Source organism: Aureobasidium melanogenum (assembly GCF_000721775.1).
Source record: "Aureobasidium melanogenum CBS 110374 unplaced genomic scaffold scaffold_12, whole genome shotgun sequence".
In the NCBI taxonomy this organism is placed as follows: Eukaryota; Fungi; Ascomycota; class Dothideomycetes; order Dothideales; family Saccotheciaceae; genus Aureobasidium; species Aureobasidium melanogenum.
In genome coordinates, this window is record NW_024470064.1 from 106,238 (window position 1) to 121,473 (window position 15,236).

At 51.2% G+C, this 15,236-nt stretch overlaps 7 protein-coding genes across 7 annotated transcripts; 3 read left to right on the forward strand and 4 right to left on the reverse strand.

Annotated features, from left to right (window-relative positions):
* Nucleotides 1–95: 95 nt before the first annotated feature.
* On the forward strand, nucleotides 96–1,388 carry M437DRAFT_49843 (uncharacterized protein; the record flags this gene model as incomplete). Its single annotated transcript, XM_041021903.1, has 1 exon — nucleotides 96–1,388. The coding sequence occupies one exon, from the start codon at nucleotides 96–98 to the stop codon at nucleotides 1,386–1,388; it is 1,293 nt and encodes a 430-aa protein (XP_040879117.1).
* A 1,209-nt stretch (nucleotides 1,389–2,597) lies between these two features.
* Nucleotides 2,598–4,438, reverse strand: M437DRAFT_85006 (uncharacterized protein; the record flags this gene model as incomplete). The annotated part of the gene is made up of 2 exons (XM_041028207.1): nucleotides 2,598–4,078; nucleotides 4,135–4,438. The coding sequence occupies 2 exons, from the start codon at nucleotides 4,436–4,438 to the stop codon at nucleotides 2,598–2,600; spliced, it is 1,785 nt and encodes a 594-aa protein (XP_040879118.1).
* Nucleotides 4,439–4,887: 449 nt separating this feature from the next.
* M437DRAFT_66540 (uncharacterized protein) lies at nucleotides 4,888–5,483 on the forward strand (the record flags this gene model as incomplete). The annotated part of the gene is made up of 2 exons (XM_041024772.1): nucleotides 4,888–5,402; nucleotides 5,468–5,483. The coding sequence occupies 2 exons, from the start codon at nucleotides 4,888–4,890 to the stop codon at nucleotides 5,481–5,483; spliced, it is 531 nt and encodes a 176-aa protein (XP_040879119.1).
* Nucleotides 5,484–5,565: 82 nt separating this feature from the next.
* On the reverse strand, nucleotides 5,566–7,078 carry M437DRAFT_66541 (cytochrome P450; the record flags this gene model as incomplete). Its single annotated transcript, XM_041024773.1, has 3 exons — nucleotides 5,566–6,356; nucleotides 6,407–6,536; nucleotides 6,590–7,078. The coding sequence occupies 3 exons, from the start codon at nucleotides 7,076–7,078 to the stop codon at nucleotides 5,566–5,568; spliced, it is 1,410 nt and encodes a 469-aa protein (XP_040879120.1).
* A 522-nt stretch (nucleotides 7,079–7,600) lies between these two features.
* On the forward strand, nucleotides 7,601–8,089 carry M437DRAFT_75783 (4-oxalocrotonate tautomerase; the record flags this gene model as incomplete). Its single annotated transcript, XM_041026484.1, has 2 exons — nucleotides 7,601–7,726; nucleotides 7,823–8,089. 2 exons carry the CDS (start codon nucleotides 7,601–7,603, stop codon nucleotides 8,087–8,089), a joined length of 393 nt encoding a protein of 130 aa, XP_040879121.1.
* Nucleotides 8,090–8,275: 186 nt separating this feature from the next.
* Nucleotides 8,276–9,002, reverse strand: M437DRAFT_85010 (uncharacterized protein; the record flags this gene model as incomplete). The annotated part of the gene is made up of 3 exons (XM_041028208.1): nucleotides 8,276–8,449; nucleotides 8,506–8,888; nucleotides 8,954–9,002. The coding sequence occupies 3 exons, from the start codon at nucleotides 9,000–9,002 to the stop codon at nucleotides 8,276–8,278; spliced, it is 606 nt and encodes a 201-aa protein (XP_040879122.1).
* Nucleotides 9,003–9,947: 945 nt separating this feature from the next.
* On the reverse strand, nucleotides 9,948–14,490 carry M437DRAFT_50120 (uncharacterized protein; the record flags this gene model as incomplete). The annotated part of the gene is made up of 3 exons (XM_041021951.1): nucleotides 9,948–13,445; nucleotides 13,512–14,399; nucleotides 14,452–14,490. The coding sequence occupies 3 exons, from the start codon at nucleotides 14,488–14,490 to the stop codon at nucleotides 9,948–9,950; spliced, it is 4,425 nt and encodes a 1,474-aa protein (XP_040879123.1).
* Nucleotides 14,491–15,236: the final 746 nt, after the last annotated feature.

Consider the following 15,236-nt stretch of genomic DNA (forward strand, 5'->3'; position numbering starts at 1 on the left):
GTCTTCCCCACATTTGTCTATACCATTCACGACTGCGACTACTTTCCACGCTTGATACACCACACAACTTCCTGGCTGAAGGAGCCTCAGCAACAATGGCACCCACAAACCCATCTCACCACCTTCTTGCTCGCACACCAGCTCCGCCCACTCCCTGCGCCGGCTGCCTCGACCCCACCAAAGTAAACAACAAAGTCTACTTTTCACTATTCGCTCTCATCTTTGCAGCAATCGTCATCGCCTCCATCTGGTTCTTCTTCCACGCCAAAAACGGCGGGTTCCACTGGCAACAAGGCGACTTCGAAGACTGGAAATCTACAGTTCTGCGACGCAAAGACGCAAATGGGAATACGATTTACTCGGCTCGAAGTGTGGTTTCTCGCCCGAGTAAGGCGGAGAGACTTGCAGCAAGATCAGTGGTTGGCTATGATGAAAAAGGCAGAAAAGGCATTATGGCTATTAGGGGATTTGGAGGTAGTCATTCTGTGTATTACTCTGATGGGTTTACGCAGTATTCGGGTGATGATGCGTTGACCTCTGTCTCGAGGAACAACGAAAAGAAACCGAAGATTAGAGGTGGATACATGGAAGCTCCTACTTCGACTGACCATTCTCGCCGCTACCGCGACCGCGATCTCCGCGACTACAAACACGAGAAACCTGCCAGAGTGGGAGGTATGAATAGATCTGCAGATGGCACACAGTACGACTACTCAGATCGCAGCGAGACCGTCTCGCAAGTCACTGAGTCAACGTCTTCTGCGGCACCTATTCTCGCTTCCTCGGATCGCAAGCGCCAAAAGGCAGAAAAGAAAGCTGCGGAAGATGCTGCAAGAATGGAAAGAAAATGGCGCAAAGAAGCCGAACGCGCCGCCGCCGCACTCGCAAAAGAAAACGCCTCTTCTGTTCCTCCCTCTGCTGCAAAAAAGACATCTCCACCTGCCAAATCCCAAACTCCCAGAAGTGCAAAGAGAGGAGAAAGCCGCAGCCGCTCATCCAGCCCAAAGAAACATTCCACGCCTAGGCAAAGAGACTACTCCTTCTCAGGCGGCCCAGATGAAGTCAGCACAACCTACACCGCAAGCTCGACCAACAGAACAACAAGCAGTTATTACGATGCATATCGACCTTTAGCTCAACAAGCCTCGCCTGAACACCAACGTCGCGATCGCAGAGCTTCGTCCAGCAGAAGAAACACCTCAGCATCTCCTTCTAAACAACACAGGAGTTCGAGGTATACTTATGCCGAGAGCGAGGCTACTGCCAGTACAGACAGAAGCGGAGGCAGGTATGAGAGAATCAGAGGCGGTGAAAAGAAGAGCAGAGGAAGAGATGTCATGGCTGGATATCGTAGGGGCATGGATAGTTTGGCTAGTGATTCTGAGTAATCGAGCCACTGTCTACCGTTCAGACCATGGGGGAAAAGAAAGGAAGTCAGAGGGGAGCAAGGAAAGCAGGACAAGATGGCCTAGCATTGGAGCAAATGATATTGCAGACATGCACAGCAAGCATGATGGACTGATAAGAGCATGATGGATGATTGAACCAGAAGCGATGGAAGAAGGAAAGCAAGACACAGGTTATGTACAGGACACGAAGGCCATGGCAGTAATGAATCCTAAATTGCAACGCAGCGAGCGAGTTTTCTTCTTTATTCTTCTAACTTCCCAAACTGCCTTCCCTACAACTATAGCTTTGACCATCTTTCTTCTTCGCCTTGTTTGTGCAGAGATCTGCCTCAACCATACTCTTCCCATAACAATAGTAGCTGTAGATTTGCAGTCTAGAAGCATGACTAAAGTATTATCTCGCGGATACGTTGCTTGTCTCTAGAACGAATCCCAAAGAGAGTCCAGTCATTTATCAGGGGATATCTGAACATCCACTTTAAAATTCGCCTTCTTCTCTGACCCGTTAGCCATCGCTCGAATATTTCATGCCCTTATCTGAAAGTCTTCTCGGGGGAGGGCCATTGCAATAAACCTCTGACTTTTTCTGTCTTGAGAAACAACGGTTTTGGTCGAGGGGCGAGAGCATCCCGTTCTCTTATGGACTTTTGCAAAAGTCGAATAAGCCGTACCAGACTGCCTGCCATGCCTTTGAGGACTTGCTGAAGATGTGGCATTTGCAGTCCCGTTAGAGATTCGATGGGGGGTCGGTGAGTATTGGACGCTGCATGTCGCTGCAACCCCAAGCTTTTTTCCTTCGACATGTGTTTTCAGCTGTCAGATGGCCACTATTTGGCTTTCGGAGCTTCTGGGTCCGAGGTTCGCGAGTAGCGATTCTGGGTTGGCTGCTGAGGATAGCTATGTTGAGTGTTGCGTGTTGCATTCGTGTTGCACCACATCTGGCTCTCTGGAGCAGAGGTATTCTCGTCCGGTTCGTCAGGGTTTGCCCAAGGGTGCGAATGCGAGACGGTCCGCGGATGTGATGCTGACATTATGCCTCGCTGATATCTCCAGCAAGTCTCGTTATAACCATCGAGGCCCAATTTCCAGACTCGCTGATTGAGCCTGGCTGGTGGGCAGTGGAATGTCGCTGTGCCCGTTCCGAGCTCGGTGGATAGAAATCCCACATCCTGCTTGCCTTTGTCCTTCTCAATAAGGTAAAAAGTCCCAATGCTGATCGTGCATAAAGCTGTCCCAATCTTGTGTTTCGCCTCTCTCGGTGCTAGCCCAGAAACTTTCTAGAACTTCCAGGGAGCGGTGAATATTAGGAATATGCAGAAGCTCAAACATCTTAGACAACAAAGCTCTCACACGATCACGGTCTTGTCCTTGGGCTTCACACCCAGCAGCAAACAACGGCGTCGTCATAACCACCAGAGGCGTAAGTCCAGCTGTAGCAGTGAGACTCTCCACACAGCTAAGAATCGTCTTGACTGAACTCTGCACCGGTGTCGAAGTAGCTGGATGAGAGGAAATACGTCGGTAGATGTAGATGAGTGCCATGTGATGCCAAATCTGATTACAGGCCAGGAAATCGTCTTTTTGGCGGGGAGACAGCTGGTCCTCGACACCAGGTCTGAACCGCGGAGGTTTGACTTTCTGTTCGTCAAGGCGTGTCCAGATACACGTTGCCAGGGACGCGGCTTCTTCATCCAAATCTCCTTCTGAGAGAATGGTGGGTCGAGCACGGTTCCTCCGTTCCCAAGCCGCAGCACCGATTTCGCGGAATATTGGTGTCAAGTCAGTGGCAAACCCTGCATATTCGTCCAGGTAGATTTTTTCTTCCTCGTCGCCGGAGAGGTTGCGTGGACCGAATCTGGCGAGTTGGCCTGAGGCAAGACCGTCGGTTGTTAGCGCTACAAAACTCTCGGTCATGTTGTACCATCGAGCGAGGAAGTAGCGCGTGCTATCTCTTTGCTTTGAGGAGTAGTTGGCCCAAGACTCAATATCCAGCATTAGTGCTTTTGCGCCTTCGAAGTGGGCGCGCCAGGTACCGGGACGATCACCTCCTGCGTGGACTTCGCAGAGGAAGAGTGTTCGTATGGTTGCTAGCAGTACACTACTCTTGTTGACATCCTTTTCCAGTAGATCGCTTTGGAGACCGAATAAGCTGTTACTGAGCAGTCGAGAGATCAAGGGGTCTTGTCTTAGATTGTCGCTACCAAGACCAAGTCTTGATTTTTGGTGTATTGCTGAGAGAGCAGCAGTGGCGTAAAACAGAGTTGGACTTTGTAATGCTGCAGGAACAATGACTCGGCATACATCTTCTTGTACCTTGGAATGACATGAGATGACATGTGAAGTCCCGTTGATGAAGTGATCGAGCAGTGACCGATCCAGTGTTCCGAGATTGACAAATGGATCGACTGGTGCGAACAAAGGGAAGAAGTCGATATCATAGTCATCTAGTATGATGCCTTCTGTAGACGATGATGGGATCAAGGCCAGTGAGTCGTCCACATCCAGAGCCAAGTCTTCCAAAGCTGGGTCTTCCAATACTTGCTGTTCCACTGGCAACGGTGCCTGTACAGCAGGAGCAGGAGCAGGAGCAGGAGCAGCAGTCACTCTCGGAGGCTGAGGCTGCACTTGAAAGCTATTCACGGTATAGATAAAGCCTTTATCCACACTTCCTGTCCAAAATCAGTAAACATTCATCCCATAAAACCCCAACATCAAACCTCCTTACCAAGTTTCTTCACCTTATCCTTGTCCTTAGAAACGCCCGCATCAGAAATACAAGCACCAAACCTAGACTGATTAAACGCTCTCCCACCCCATCTCAGCTTAACCTCATAAACGCATTCTGTATTGGCGGCAAGACATCTCCCACAACCAGGTCTCTGTTCATCACATTTTTGTCTTCGTTTTTTGCATCTGGCACAACCGCTCCAAGATCGTTTGTTCTTGGTTGCACGTGTAGTAGCGGCAGTTGTGACGGAAGCGGAAGGTGTGGTGCCAGAAGCCGAAGCTTTGGGGTCCTGATCGTCCATTCCTAGTATCAAGACTGCGGCTGCGGCTAAGTCTGCTGTGGAAAAAGGGGTCCTGCAGGTCTCAAGGTGGCCTCCGCCGCATTCTGATGATATCGTTTGTCAGAGAGTGCTGTCAAGACCTCAAGGAGTCGACTGGTCTGCAAGTGTCTCTAGAGATGACTCGAGAGGTGAAGAAGATAGGTGATAGCAGAACGAAAAGGGAAGGTTGAGGAGATTCTTGGCGATATCGGGGTAAGACGTGACCCTGACTCGTGTCACCTCACCTTCTCCATGACCCCACCTTGTACCTTGGTATCGCGTTTAGGGCAAATACGCGTCTTGGTCTTGTAATCTCAAAGAGGCATGTACAAGAGTAGAATATATCTGCTTCTTCTATAAGAAATTCCGAACGCCAGCTGTAAGTACTACGTGAACATCTCAACTCCATCAACACAACACCACAAACCACCATGGTCGTCCAACTCTCCTACCGCAAATCCCTACGCTGGATACCCGGCGAACCTTCAGAACCAACCTCCACCCTGGTTCTCGACGTCGGAAACTACTTCGTCGATCTCCGTATGCTCAAAGCCGATTCAAGCATCGATTGGGCCATGGCCGGCAAACGCACAATCCTCTCCTCATCACCTCTAAAATGCCAATGGAGCAAAGAAATCTGTTCCCAAAACACCGAAGCCCACGATGACATTGGAGAATTTGAGGACTTGCCTAATGGAGATGCGTTGGAGAAGGGCAGTATGCCTAATCCTGATAACAATGATGAAGTTCAGGCATATGAGGAGGTGTGGGGCAGTATTGAGGTGAAAGCCTCAGATCAGCCGGCGTGGATCTTGAGGAGTAAGGATGAGAGTGGGATTACGTATGTTGGCAAGGTTGGAGATTGGTTTCAGGTATTGAGGAAGAAGGAGGATGGGAATTTCTCTGTGTTGAGAGAGCAGAGAGTGGAAGGCAGGTGGGTCAAGAGGTACGCTGTTGGAGAAGAGTTGCCTTCAATGGTTGATTTGGGAGAAGGAACTTTCAGTCCTGCAGGCTGGCAACAAGATAAAGACATTCAAGTCGGAGGAGTGACATATACAGTCTATGCTCTCGAGAAAGTATAAAAAGTCATTCAATAGTTTCAAATCATCCTACCCGACCTTCTGAAACTGCAACCGACACTTCTGGCCCTTGGGTCTAGAAGAAATAACCTGATCATCAAATCTCATATCTGCATCTTCCTTCCCCAACAGCGTCTTATACCCTCCATAAACCTCTCTCAACAAAATCTTCATCTCAGCAAGAGCCAGATGTTTTCCAATACACCCTCTCGCACCTTGCGAGAAAGCAAAGAACATGCGATTACGCTCCAATTCTCCCTTTTCTTCAAGCCATCGCTGTGGGTCGAAGGTTTCTGGAGAAGGAAAAACGGAGGGGTCTTTGTGGAGGGTGAAGGGTTGACAGGATACGATGGTGTGACCGGGGATGTAGTAGCCATCGAGTGTGGTTCCAGAGTCTGGTGTGTAGCGAGGAAAACTCATGGGAATGGGTGGGAAGACTCTGAGGCCTTCTTTGACCACGGCATCCAGATAAGGTAGTTGGTCAAAACTCTTGTCTGGATTATTGATGATTTCGTCTCGTAGTTTCTGTTGGATGTGTGCGTTTTGAGGTAAGCTGAGTTCGTGCATTAGGAAGCAGAGACCATCGCCTGTGGTGTCGATACCCGCAGCCAAGTGATCCATACACTCTGCTGCAGCAGATAACTCTTCCAGATCCTCTGCTTTCGATTGCAGCTTGGAAAGCAGGGAGTAGGACGCCGGATCGGGTTTCTGTACTGCTTCGAGCACGAAATCGTTGGCCAGAGGTACTGATCGCGAGCGTTTCGAGTTGAGATTGTCGAAGAACTCTGCTAGTCTGGGTGCATAATATTCCAGGTAGGGCGCTTGATCATATTAGCCATCAAGACTTCAAGGTAGCCGATTGAGAGCACACCTCGCAGACTATCCGCATAAGACATCTCCTGCATGATCTTGAAATCCTCAGGATCAGATAGCGAATTAGTACCATAAGGCGCAAACAAATGCTGACTTGCTCCATCAAGAGCAAAGCAATGCAAATGCACCTGCCTCAAATCAGCATCTCTTTCCCTCTCACCTACACTACCCAAAGACTCACATAAACATCAGCATCACCTCCATCCTCGCCTAAACAATTCTCTAGGAACCTTTTCGCTCTTGCTTTCAACGCTTCCACCGTCTCGGTCCTCAATATATTACTATTCGCATACCGATCCGCCAGTATTCTTTTTCTCTGACTATGTTCCCCCCTCGGTGGCATGGAAAACAGCGTCTTGGTTCCAAACTGTTTAAACAACTCATAAAACTCTGTTCTGTCAAAGCCAGACCCGCCAGAAGTGTAGATCTGTTTCATAGCCTCGTAGCTCGAGAAACTGCATTCGGAGGGGGAAATGCGGATGACAGGGCCATATTGGGTGTGGAGGGAGTCAATGTAGGTTCGTCTGTTGCCGGAGAATTCTTGGTAGATTAGGTAGAGGGGGGTTAGGTTTGTGTAGAAGGGGCCGGGGAGTTTGGAGAGTGGGGAGGTGAGTCGGGTGTAGAGATAGTAGACGATTAAAATGACTGGAAGGAGGTAGATGAAAAACATGGCGAAAGTTGATTAGGATGAGGAAAGGTGATGAGATGGCATGGGCAATGTAGAATGGGAGCGTTAGAGTAGTGGCATAGCGGACAGTAGAAGACTAGCTAGCATGCAGTAGAAGTCACACTTGGACACGTCGTCCCAAACAAGCAACTTGATGCGTGACCAAGAGATAACCTCGTATCTAGAGTTGCATGGCCGAGCACCACACCTAAAGTAAGCAGCATGGACGTCGTTCGTGACCGAGAGACCTTATCGCAGGACCGCACCGGGTCCCGCCTATCGCCTCCGATCCAGCACCCCGATATCGCATGCCCCAGACACCCTTATGACGAGACCCGCAAACCATCCACATCATCAACCATCATGGTGCGGATACTGCGGATGATAGGCCAGTCCGAAAAGTATATATTAGATAGTTACCCATCTCATGTTAAAACACAGATATAAAACTCCAATCCCAACTCTCAAATCCATATACAATTCATAACCCTTTTCGTCAGCGGATCATCACCTAAGTAAACAACAATGCCTCTCGTCAAAATCGACATGATCAAAGGTGTGCGCACACCAGAAGAGATCAAAAAACTAGCAGACGTGGTTCAAGAAATCATGCTCGCCAAATTTGCAGCTCCGCCTCGAGACAGATATCAAGTAAGTCCACCTCTGCCTTCCCTCTTCTCCCCCGTCCCCTAGTAAACCACCCACCCACCTCTCTTCCACCGCCTCACTAACACCCCCTCTCCACAGGTAATAACCCAACACGAACCCTACGAGCTAATCTTCGAAGACACTGGCCTGGGCATCCAACGCACCAACAAACTCATCCTCATCCAAATCTTCCAACAAGGCAGATATGCCGATCAAAAACAAGCTATTTACGCAGACTTGGCAGAACGTTTGGAAAAGGAATGTGGAGTCCCAAAGACGGATTTGGTGGTTAGTTGTTCGGCGAATACAAAGGAGGATTGGAGTTTTGGACTTGGAAGGGCCCAGTTTTTGACGGGGGACTTGTAGAGGAGATCGGGCAGGGAGATGAAGGGAGAGGGAGGGAGAGAAGGGGAAAGAGGAGATGAGGAGAGGGAAGGAAGTTTGTATAGAAAGGAAAGCTAGCTATGCGAATGTCATGGCAGTAAGAGTAAAATCAGTATATGCATGTATCGTCGTGAGAAGGGGGTTTCAGTCATCCATCCGTCAATGCAGTCATCTCCTATCAGGAATAGGTTCGTAGTCATCCTCAGCAGGCAACATCTTGGCAGCAACAACAATACCAACCATATCCACCAACAGCACAATCCAAGAGACGGTGCAGAGGATCCAACTCCTATCCAACTTCCAGCCAACGAAAAAGCGGTTATCATGATCAAAGAGGAAAGCCTGTAAAGCTCATCAGTAAAGATCCTCTCTAGTTCCACATCCTCGAGTCCACTTACCACAATGCCCATAGCAGCAACCTGACAAACAACCACAACGCCCAGTAACCCAGCACACATCTTCCACCCTCCTTCTCTATTACTTCTTCCTCCAAGCAACACAACCGCAAAAGCGACAAAAGTCGCTAGTTCCAGAACAACAGAGAAGTTCATAAGGAAGCCTACACTCCTCCACATGGAGCAAAAGTATCGGTCTTCGCCATGGCAGTCTTCAGGCACTGGGAAGGGTGTACAGCCAGAGGTGAGCGAAGAGCATCGACGGTGCAGTCCGTAGGAGACGTGAATTGGGGCAGAGGGGTGGGCCGGATTGGGAGAGGTGGATACGGGGCTGGTGTATGAGATCCAGTCGGGCAGAGCCATCGAGGTGAAGGTCAGGGCGACGGCTGTGAATAGAGCATATCAGCGGTTGCGACAGGCGCGCAGATTGAAGAGCAAGAAGCAGACGCACCTGCTAGGAAGACCCAGAGGCCTATACCATAGACCATTCGTCGCGTCATGTTTGCTGCAAGACGAGAAAGATCGAGTCAAGTCCTCGAGGTTATGTCCAAGGGTCAAAGTCGCGACTCGAAGTGTGGCTGGGAGGTATCGAAGTCCAACCAAGAAGCAGCCAGAGGTAGCGAAGCCTGAGCGAGGATGGCTAAGAGGTAGCGAAGTGAAAGCAGTGATAAGAGCCCCACGGTGCTCTCTGGAGATATCGCAAGCGGTGAGTGAACAAGCAAGACACCACCAGGCTAACCAGCCCTCCTTCCTACTTCTGCACGTTTGCGCGAGCCGCGAGCGATGATCGCTCAATCCTGGCGCCTGCTTTCCCCTGCCACTTTATCGCTCGATCTTCGCGACGAGTTACGTCATTTAGGAAAAGAGACAGGGTCGTACCTTTGACCACCTTTGTGAAAGACAACGATGGCGATATCTTGTTCACCGCAAGGAGCATGGGTGAGATGGATCTTTGGCTATGTCCAGGGAAGTGTATATTCGTGTTCGATACAGTTTTGGATGGTATGCTCGGGAATTGAGCCACATCTTTCGCCTTTTTATGAGAATGTGATAGATTACACCAAGATTCTACGGCAATGGAGGTGATTTCCCACCTCCAACCATCACGACAATTCATCACATACAAGACAGAAAGCAGGAGTTACAGATCGAAAGTCAACATTAAACTAAAAGTGAGATATCGAGTTCTATAAATCAGAGATGACGGACATAACATAACAAAACAAAATCAATGGTATCATTCTTTCCCCCCCTTTCAAACCGAGCCACAGCTTCAAAAGATCCTAAGCTCATCTCCTGTGTCTAGTAGTAACCTGGCGAAAATCAACAAAGGAAAACGGCCAGGATTATACATTACAAGAAAAGCCTTCTTTTCTTTGTGTTTCCAAACACATCCATTTTCCCTTGCTGTTCTGTTTCTCCCTCGTTCATCATTATGACTTTGTTCAGTCGTTTAAGCCAAAGAGCTTTCTCAAGCCTGAGAACTTCTTCTTCTTGCCGGTGCGATCGCTCTGCATGGTGTCTCCGTTGGCCATACGGTTGAGGTCGTTGCCGCTCATGCTGCGTCTGTTTTCTGGTCGCAAGCTCTTCTTCATTGTCGGGACACCATCGCTGGTTGTTGGTCTGGCGTCATTGCCGACATCGCCATTGGTGTCTGCGGCAGGAAGAGGCCAGTTCTGTGGTGTTGTACGTCTTTGTAGCTTGGGCTGTTTGTTAGGGCTGCGCAGAGTGGTAGGACTGCGTGGTTGTTGTGAATCTACCGGCGAGCTGGGTACGACAGAAGAACTGTTTCTGCGAAGCACACTACCGAGGAAACCCTTACGTCTAGTAGGTGTCAAGGGTGCTTCTGGTACTGCAGTGTTGCTTGCTGGTACTGGAGGCGCCTGAGGTACACCAGGCTCACGACCACCATTCATGGCAGCGACATTACGTCTAGCAGCTTCCATTGCTGCATCAATATCTGACTGACTGGGCACGGCAGGCTTGGTACTGGCTCTACCCGAGGGTACCTTCTTCTTGCCTCTACGACCCTCATCTTCAGAGTCAGAGAGGTCAGTCGAGTCAGAGTCATTGCCTCCACGTTTGGGAATACCGCGGACTGGAGCAAGGTTGGCTGGCATATGCTTGGGTGGACCAATAGGCGAGTCCTCCTCATCAGAATCAGCAAAGCGACTGCGGTATGCTCCTCGAGGTGCATCATCCTCATCGTCGCTGTCAGCAAATCGTGATCTGAAACCCCCAGATCTTGTCTTTGGTGCTGGTGCAGGCGAAGCCTTCGACTTGCCAAAGCCGAAGCCCGATGAAGCTTTTGCATCGCGCGAAGCTCTACTATTCTTGCCGCGCATTGTAGGTGCATCATCGGCAGGTGCGCCACGCAAAGATTGTCGGAGCTTCTCGCCTTGGTTACGACCCATGAAAGAGCCTGTTGGCGAGAGCGAGCGCAGACTGAATCTGCCACTGCCCTTCTGTGCTGGTGGTGAGGTAGGGCGCCCACGTTCAGCTGGTGCAGAGCCTGCATCAACCGAACCAGAGCGCATTGAACGTTTCATGGTGTACTTGCCCATAGAATCGACCGTCGAGACAGAACCACGACGCTTGTTCTTCTTGAAGCTCGACTCGGAATCCGAATCGTTGGCTGGAAGAGGAGCCACAACTGGCTTCGCAGGTCGTTGCGCTGGTTGTGATTTGGCTGCAGCTGCAGCGGCTGAACCTGCTCCAGGAATGCTAGTCGTGACAGGAGCCGACGCTCTCTTGGACGGAGTTCTAGCACCAGCATCTCCGCGCATCGAACTTCTCATTGAACCTCCTTCAGAGCGGACTGATCCACGCATAGAGGTACGCATGTGTGTTTCATTTGAAGCAGCAGCAGGTGCTGGAGGACCACGCATAGACTTCCGCATTTGGCCCTCGCTGGATGTACGCTCTGACTCCCCAGACTTGCGCATCGATGTGCGCAATGTAGGGAAAGGTCCATATTGCTGATCCCTGGTGTCGAAAGGATCATCTTTGGTAACAACCGCAGCTGGTGCAAATGTGGTGGGATTCGTAATGTCCACTTGGTTGACCGGCTGCTTCTTCCTCCTAGCTTTGGGCGCTGACTCAATGACAGGGACTGCGATTGCGGCCTCGGCTTCGGCTTCGAGCTCTTCCTTCTTCTTTCTGCTCAGACTGCTCCAGTAGGCAGTTGCTGAGTTCCAGTCGGTGTTGTCAGCCACGATTGGCTCATTACTAAGAGCAGATGAGCTTGACGCGGTCCCGCGTGATGGCGGAAGGGCAACCTGTGGGCTGACAGGAGGGCTAGGAATAACCGCTGCAGGTTTGGTAACAGGACTTTCGACGATAGCATCGAGAGAGGCAAAGCCGCTGGGCTCGAACTCTTCCTCAGCATCAGCAAAGTCTTCGCTCGCGTCAGAGTCAGATTCGTAGATGGGCTGCAGCACGGGCGAGTGTCCATCTGCTAAAGCCTGTACAGGTTGCAAGGTTTCAATCTCTTCGTCGCTCGAGTCATTCTCGGACAACAAAGCTGCATCGCGAATTGCTTGCCTGGAAAGTCCAGCAGGGTTTTGTTCTTCCCATTGATCACCATCCCATGATCCAGGCATGCTATTGCGCTGTCTGAGAGTAGGTCTTTGAGTCGTTTGCTCAGCTGCTCCTTCTAGTGGAGATTCAGCTTCCTCTTCGAGGCCAGGGGTGGGAGGCTGGAACTCGAGCATAGGTACAGCTTGTTCAATGGGGTTTGCTTCGGGAGCTTCTGTGTTGTGTTCCGAGACTTCAGGCTCGTGAGCAGACGATACGGTTTCGTCTTTGGTGATAATATCCTCAGCCTGGGAGGATCGCTGAGCTTCAATTCCTGCCTCGTCCTCAGAGTAGGCCGAAGCCGAATCGTCAGCTGGTGTCTCCTTGCTGGTGACCTGGGGTGGTAGTGGCTCGTTTGCGGTGGTAGTTGACTGAGCAGCAATTTGGCGACCCTTTTCTGCGTGATGTTGAGCAAGAACGGCGCCCACCAATTCGTCGTTTGACACCTCGCGGTGTTCTGGCAAAGTGCTCGCACTGTCTGTCATGCTAGAAGACACAGTCTCGGTGACCTTCTCGGGAGCCTCTACTTGCTCAGGCTTACGACCTCTGACGCTGCTGAAGGATGGAAGGGCCGATCGTGGCTTCATTATTTCGTTAATGTCGTCGTTGGCCCATGATCCTGAAAGTTCTCTTCGTGCATTGGGGTCAACAGCAGGTGAGATGGGGGCACTACCATCTTCGCTGATGCGGACGCTCTTCTTTGCCTTGGCCGGTTTGATCCCATCCTGAGAAGCCAAAGACATAGTGTCAGATGTTTCGCTAGGGGGCGCTCTTGCTCCGCCATTGACGGCAACGTTGGGAGAAATGTTTCTGACGGATGAAGCAGGAGACTGTCTAAGTGCCGATTTCATGGGCGAGACAGATCGAGGTGGCGGCTGATGTCTAACACTAAGTGGGGTTGTCAAAGCCTTTCCTTCACCGAAATGGGCGTGCACATTGCGCGAAGGGCTCGAGGAAGCAGCACGCTGACCACTGCCTCGGGGAATATCCAGGCTGACAGCTCTTGGACGTGTGCCTCCCGGAGCAACATAGGCCTGGACTGGTCCCTCGGATGTGGTGATCATACCGGAGGCAGTTCCTGGATCTGTGTCTCGAAGCGACCTTAGAAGGCTGTGTTGCTTTTTCAGAGGAGTAGATTTTGGCTTGGGTTTGGATTGAACTTCAGCAGTGGCTTCGGCTTCCGGATCCTCGCGTACCATGGATGGTTGTTTGTGCAAGATAGCTGTGGGTCGAGGAGAGCTGGGACTGTTTGAAGCATCCGTGCTCGGAGAGGGGTTGACAGGAGCAAGCGACGAGCCCGCGGACGCTTGGGTATCAACAGGCGGCACGACAGTTGTCTTTTTCTTCTTTTTGGGCGTTGCATCTGCCTGGACAGGTTGAGTTGGCGCGGGTTTTGCTTGAACAGGCTGAGTGGGCGCAGGTTTTGCTTGAACAGACTGAGTGGGCGCGGGTTGTGTCTGAGCAGCTTGTTTTGTTGCGCTGCGCACAGCAGAAGCAGTAGGAGCTGTATTCATAGTACCATTTGCGAGACGAGCACCTTCAGTAACAGTCTTCTTATTTTTCTTGACGGGCGCACTGGCAGCGTTTTGCACATCTTGCTGTATCTTCCTCGCTGCTGGGGAAGAAAAGTCCATGGCGGACTGGGGTCTGGCGGGTGAGGGATTCGCGCGAGGAGTTCCATTACTGACCTTGGGCGAGGTGAACCAACCAACACTCGAGTTTGGACGGGGAGGAGGAGAAATGGCGCGAGCAGGACTCATGGGTCGCGAGAAGTTGACGCCAGAGCTGTCTTCCCTCTTCAACTCAGGCATTGTGGGTAAGTTGAGCGTCCTGCCTGCTCTGTCGACACTGGTGTTGCGTTTTGCACTCCTGGGGCTCTTGGGAGTGCTTGGGCTGGGAGGCATACTAGTGCGATTGGGTACGTCCAGACTGGCAGCCCTTCTTTGTGTTTTGACGACATTCTTGGGAATGGCGGGGACTGGAGGAGCATCGGGCGCAGGCGACACGGCCCTTGGTCTGCCACCAGGCGAGGGCGATCGGAAGGTTCGGTCGGTCATGGACGAATTGCTAGCTGTTCTGACCATGCTGTTCCTAGCATTTCCGCCCATGATGGCGCTGCCTGCGACCGAAGATTGGGAACCTCTCCTGACCATGCGCTTGGTCTGGATGGAACCGACTGGTTCCGGCGACGAGGTCTGCGAGCGCAGAGCGGTGGCGGCAGCGGCCGAGGATAGAGAGGCAGCCGAGGGAGACTTGTTAAGAAAGGCGGCGCTCGCAGCTATGGCAGCTGAAGAACTTGGAGGAGGCCCACGGGGCAGCGGCTGTAGTGGTTGTGAGCAGTAGTTACCAAGACACATGTTGCACGGGACCAACCGGCTGCGAGCTCGCGCGCTTGCGATTAAATAATGGCATCTTGACAAGGAGACGTCCAAGGCGTCAATTGATGTCTAAGAATGCCTTGAGGATGGTGATGCGTCTAAGAGGGAGGCTTGCGACACGACTCTTGGTTCGGAGGGTGATAGAATTCCAGCGCGTCACAAATCCAACATGACGTTCCCGGGGAAGTCTTGATTGGAGAAGTGCCAGGACCTGGTTGACTGCGTATGAGGCTGCAGGCGCTGTGCGAGTCGCAGAGCCGGATATACTGGAGCACAAGAATACTCGTGATGAATATCGCGTCGATGACAGGAGCGAGAAGAAGGGAGGTTGCAAAGACTCAATTCGACCGTTCCAACATGGCCTGTCCTGCCTTTGCTCCTTCCTCCTTGTCTCGACCTCCATCTTTAAGCTCCAGCCCATGACGATCCCGCTGCCGACCATGTCCGTGCGCTACCGCTGAACCACTGCGATGCCACAGGAACAAACCACAAAACAACCTCATTGAACTGATGCCAGTGGCGCACCACAAGAAATGCTGTGTCTTGATTTTCCTTGTTTGTGGCATCTTGTTGCACACCATGGCTTGGGTCTATTTCAACCCAACATGTTTATCATTCTCGTCCTCATGGTTGTTGAATTCGCGCGTCATTAGCATGCAGATCTATTTTGTCTTGGCCGGCTTGTGAAGCCTCCAAGACCAATTTGTCAACCGTGCAATTTCATCTTCGACGAAGAGAAGAAGCATGAGACATGAAATAGACGACATGCCATGCGTTGCG